At 40.4% G+C, this 5,493-nt stretch overlaps 1 protein-coding gene across 2 annotated transcripts; it reads right to left on the minus strand.

The window, feature by feature from the left end:
• Positions 1-22: 22 nt before the first annotated feature.
• Positions 23-5,144, minus strand: anp32a (acidic (leucine-rich) nuclear phosphoprotein 32 family, member A). Of its 2 annotated transcripts, none has more exons than XM_046032192.1 (7): positions 4,933-5,144; positions 2,168-2,317; positions 1,966-2,088; positions 1,669-1,867; positions 1,436-1,551; positions 1,286-1,340; positions 23-408 (listed from the first exon to the last, which is right to left on the minus strand). In XM_046032192.1, the coding sequence occupies exons 1-7, from the start codon at positions 4,984-4,986 to the stop codon at positions 344-346; spliced, it is 762 nt and encodes a 253-aa protein (XP_045888148.1). In that variant the 5' UTR covers positions 4,987-5,144; the 3' UTR covers positions 23-343. The 2 variants fall into 2 exon arrangements, with proteins under 2 accessions (XP_045888148.1, XP_045888147.1); XM_046032191.1 differs by having other exon boundaries at positions 23-411.
• Positions 5,145-5,493: the final 349 nt, after the last annotated feature.

The following is a 5,493-nucleotide window of genomic DNA, read 5'->3' on the forward strand; positions in this document are numbered from 1 at the left end:
GGGTGGGGGGGGGGGGGGGGGGTTTAAAATACACATCATCAGAAACTGGTCATACACAAACAGTGAGAAAACAAAAACATTTCTTAAAAAGGTTTATCTTTGCTATTATTTGATATTACAAAATTGGTGTCCACAAAGCAGTTAAAAGTGGACGTAACACAGGAGCATCAAAGATACATAAATTTAACTTATTTCTCCAGACAACCCCGTCTACCTGACTGGCCAATAACAAAAACCACTCCTACTGCAATATGAAACTGGGGGGAAAAATACATGGGGTTGTTGGGAAGTGACTGGGAGATACAAGTTTAAAACAGTTCACAACTTAGCTTCAAGAGGACTCTCAATCGTCTTCATCCTCCTCCCCTTCTTCATCCAGTTCCCGTTTTCTCTTCTGACCTCGCTCTTCTTCTAGAAAATAAAAGTCAGTTAAAGAGAGACAAACGCTAGAATCTAGCAAATAAATGTTTCCTGTTAAAACTTCTCTTTCAGATTTTTGCATCACAACGTCAGCAATGCTGGCGCTAAGTGTAAGCAATTTTCATATTACAGGATAAATTTACATAGGTTTTGTGATCAGCAGAGTCCCAAATCTGTACTATGAACTAATTCTAAGCAGGTTTTGAGTGTGTAGTGTGTTCACAAAATTTAATAAAATTAATTAACAAGTATTAAGAAAAACAATATTCTACCACAAAGCAATACGGAAGGAAAGGAAAAGGAGGAGCTTCCACTGCTGTAAAATCGTGGATGAAGGCAAAACAGCTCCACTTCATAAGAAAATAGCTATTGATTTTTAGGAAAAGTGAACAACATTCTAAAGTCACCATTTGATGCCTTTGCACATATTGTATCATTTCCTGTTAGTATAAAAACAATTAAAGGTTTCCTGTTTTTTCACCACTAGTAGTGCTCTGGAGCAATGTTTTCACAAGTGGGTCCCTTTTTTGTTTGCATTGTGCACACGCAGGATGACACACATGCAACTGTGTGAGCAACTCCTGTCTCTGGTTTCAGAGTGCAATTTTAGTTTAAAACTTGGGTCTGAAAATGTTTTATGTGTAGGGGAATGCATTCAACATGTTTGCCTGGCCTCGTTGCGTGATGCGTATTGGTAACACTGAATGTAGAAAGGTTTGTTTACAAGAAAACACCGCAGGGCACCTTTAACTCTGTTGATTTCTTGGATATTAACTGCAAAAACAGTATACAATAAAGATCAGTAAATACCACTTTCCCATATCATGTACTGAACTATGGAATTGGGAGAGAGCTTTTTACTCACCCTCGTCATCCTCATCGTCAACCTCTTTGTCATTCACATCTTCCTCCTCTTCCTCCTTTTTTAAAAAGACAAGGCAAAGTTAGTATGGTTATTTCAGACTAAAGCTTTTTAACAATTCGGGAAAGCAAATCTGATTTATTCTCGTCCCACCTCGCCACTGAGGTCCTCCTCTTCCTCTTCTTCATTCTCCTCTTCATCCTCCTCTGCCTCTTCCTCCTCCTCGTCTCCTGGTGCTGTATCTTCATCATATTCCTCCTCATCTACATCTGGGTGAAACCCGTTGGCGGTTATTAGCCAAATGTTCAAATGTCAACGTGCTAGCAAATCTAGAAAGAACACAGCTGTGGTTATGTTAAGCACTTTGGGTGTAGCCTCAAACTTACCATCTTCATCGTCCTCGTCATCATCCAAGCCCTCTGCGTAAACCTCAGCGTCCGAATCTGGGGCCTCTTTGTCGTCTTTGTCGTATCCATCCAGGTACGTGAGCTGGGGTAGTAGCTTGAATACGTTGTCTCTGTATTCGTTCAGGTTTGTCACTTCACAGTTAAACAGATCTAGGCTTTTAAGGGTCCCCAATTCTTTCTGTCAAAAGAAAAATCAAGTTTGATGAATAATACAGTCAGCAGCTTTGTTTACTGTGTCCCCCCCACCCCCCCGCACAGTATTTTAGTCTCACTTACCAGAGGTTCTATTGTGCTGAGGTCTTTAATCTTGTTTCCACTGAGGTTGAGATGTGTGAGGTTGGGGCATTTGTCTGCCAGAACTTCCAACCCTCCTGAGATCCTATTATCGCTGAGTTCGAGCTGTTGATCAATTAAACAATCAAAATACGCAAAATCTTAAAGCCTTAAGTCATTCTTGTTTTGTGTAGAAAACACGCACCTTTTTGAGTTTATTTAGCTTCGGCAAGTGGGCAACTGTTGTCAGTCCAACATTGATCGTGCTTAGAAACTCCAGCTCCTCAAATTGGTCTGTTAAACCCTCGATCTTGCCTTCATTTGAACGACAGTTGTCTAGCACAAGTTCTTTGACCTGTAGAACAAACAAATACATCTGGTCAGCATTTATGTGTAAATGTTTTGTCAGGATGGAAATTGAATATTAAGTTAAAGCTTTTTCAAGGAAAATCATTTGGTAAAATCCAAGGAAGGTTAAAATCACAGGCAACTGGACACGGTCAAAGATACTTTCGCCTCTCATCCCTCCTTCTCTGAACTGAAGAAGCCCCTTGGAAGAGATGCGAAATGTCAAGTATCTTTAACCACATCCAGTTGCCCTTGACTTTAACCTTCCTCAGGTAACCATGACCTGGATGACCGAGAATCTCCACAGACATTTGAAAAAAGTTTTGTTTCATTTGGGAGGAATGCTCTTATTCCTACTGAGGTCACTTTAGACATAAGTGTCTGGAAATTAAATATAGGCCTACTGTAAAAGTGTAACGTAGTATTTGCCACAATAAAATCGATTTTGTTATAGCTTTTGGGAAGCTACTATTCAATACTTTTTCTGACTCTGATTCTTATTTTAACAAGTTAAATAAAGTGTTTATTTAAGGAGCAAGCTAACACATTTAAACATAAAACCGTATCTGCAGTCAAAGTGGCTTGTGTTCAATACATATCTTAGCATATTTTCAGTATTACCATTTTTAACACTTTATACTCATACCCCACTCAGATGGGAGATATTGTGCATTTTACTCCACTACATTTATTTGATCACCCGAGTTTACGATTTACTTTGCAGTTAAAGTTTTTTTCCACACAAAACATATAATCAGCTTGTAAAATATGATCCATTAGTGCCCAGTAGTATGTAAAGACCAAAAATATCATTAAAATGCTGCTTGTAAGTAAACACATCAGTAATTCTGTTTCACATGGGTACTGTCATTTTTGATACTTTAAGTACATCTTGCTGTACTTATACTTCAGTATTTTTTTAAAGGAGGACTTTTATTTATAAATGGGAGTATTTGTTCTGTGTTACCTGGCTATTCTTACTAAAAGTAAAGGGATCTATACATTCCCACAAGCTTAAGACTGATCACACCACACTTAATTTTATATTTAAAAATAACCCAAACGCTAAGCATGGTCGAACAGCTAATAAAATGTTCATTATCAAAACAGACCCTCACTAATACAGTAACAGCTAAACAAAGTTTGTGTCACATTCATAGACTGTATATGAAAAGGTCACATTATATGAGATCTGCTTTAGTTTCGGCGCATTGATATTGAAATAGTCTTGCAGTCTTGATAACGGATATTTTACCGTGGCCTTGAACGTGACTCAGCCAATCAGCGCCGAGGACCGGAACTATAAAAAGTACTGTACATCAATATTGTGTAGACAGCAAACGTTTCAACGCTCTACATATCGCGCGATGCTTTGGCTCTCCTTCCGTTGCATAAATACCACAGTATAGTTTAAGTAGAAACAGACATATTGCGGCGGTTTTATGCGAGTCTTTTCCGAGTTAAAATGTAATAGGAGGTGTGTGTGAAGGGTTATACGTGCGGCGCAGATGCACATTAGTCAAAACAAGCCGGAGCCAAACAGACCTACGAGTCGTGCACAGGGTCATTTGTGAGTAGGAGGGGCAGCAGAAGCAGATTAAGATTGCTGCCAGGCAAACGTTTTCATTGTTGCTTGTGCTAAACAGTTGCCGATTGGATTGACGGCGTGTATTACCTCTGTAAATACGAAGGTATGATGAATCGTTCGTCGTTTGTGTCGAATGAAAGGGATATTCGGTGTGTTTCGAATTGCCTTTGTTTCTCAGTAAAATGGCGGCTTGTCCTAGTTCTGGAAAACTAGTGCAACAGCGCGGCTCGAGAATTTGTTTTCGTTATGACTGGAGCTCAATGTCGAACACGACAGTCTCGGTGAAACAACTAAATGAACACCCAGCTGTTAGTAACGATGCGGGAGTGTTTTAATGTCTCAGTGTTTTCGCCCAGCCTGGTGACGGTCCATACTAACGCCGCTTTCTTTCGGCCATCTGTGCGCACTGTGGCTCCAGTTGTCGGCTGCAGGCTCGCCACTGTAAGCTGCTCAACGTATGAATGCACGTTCTGCAGAAATAACCGACTTCATATGTGCCGTTTGAGTAACTGTAGTTGTAGCACTCCGCTGTAAGCCGATAATTCGAGGCTGAGGTCTTTATGCATCATTGATAATGTCATGACTTTGAGTATCCGCATCCTTAACGCGCCAAGTGCACGGCTTATAATGTTTAGGTAAATGCATTTCTCAGTCAAAGCATGCAGGCAGCCCAAACAACAATGTAAATAACATTAAGACGGGTTTTAAACGAGAAGGGCTGCGTTCGTAGATCAAAAGTTACAAATATGGCTTCTTTGCCTGCCTTGTTTATACCGCTGGCATACAAAAAAAAAAGCTGTGCTGCATTCTCAAAACTGCACATCAAAAACGTGATGCAAGAGCCGCACAAAAGTTCAACCAGCGTCCCCTGCAGCACCTGCCGACTGTAAACATGTTTGCAACAATGTGACCCGACGTCTCCATCATCTTTTAACTTGCAAGAAACTTTGTATCCCCACGCCAAGACATCACACGAAAGATTCTCCATTAGCGGAGAGTGAAACATTACCGAGCGAGATGTGAGGCCAACTTACATCTGACGGAGTGCGATTCCGCAACTCTAGATGAATTCTTTTCTTCATGTCCATCCTTGATCGGCGCACCCGCGATATGATACACACTTTTAATAATTACTGCAAATGCAACTAGGCTACCACCTCCAGAACAGACTGCTGTTGTTCATTCAAACTTGATCCGCTCGGTGGGCGGGAGCACGTTTCAGGATTGTCGTCACCGCCGACCAATGGCAGCAGTCGAATAAAGAGGGAACGGATTTACAGACACACAGGCCAATGAAGACGCCCTTATAAAACTGGGTGGGGTTTTGTTATCGAAGTTTGGTTGTTTTTGTTAACTTAAGTTTACATGGCTAATGTAATACATAAATGTTTTACACTGAACGCACGCAGTTGGAAGAGGATGCCACATGTTTGCCAGTGCTTAATTGTCACTATTATAGCTCCACCTGATTTGAAGCTTTGTTTAAAGCTGGTCATTGTGTAGAGATCTTAAATTTGGAAAGCAACATCCACATAATACATATTCACAAAACAATAAAAAAAAAAAATAAATCACAGATCCAACCCCTCTTGAGA

This window comes from Micropterus dolomieu, linkage group LG20 (genome assembly GCF_021292245.1).
Source record: "Micropterus dolomieu isolate WLL.071019.BEF.003 ecotype Adirondacks linkage group LG20, ASM2129224v1, whole genome shotgun sequence".
Taxonomy (NCBI): Eukaryota; Metazoa; Chordata; class Actinopteri; order Centrarchiformes; family Centrarchidae; genus Micropterus; species Micropterus dolomieu.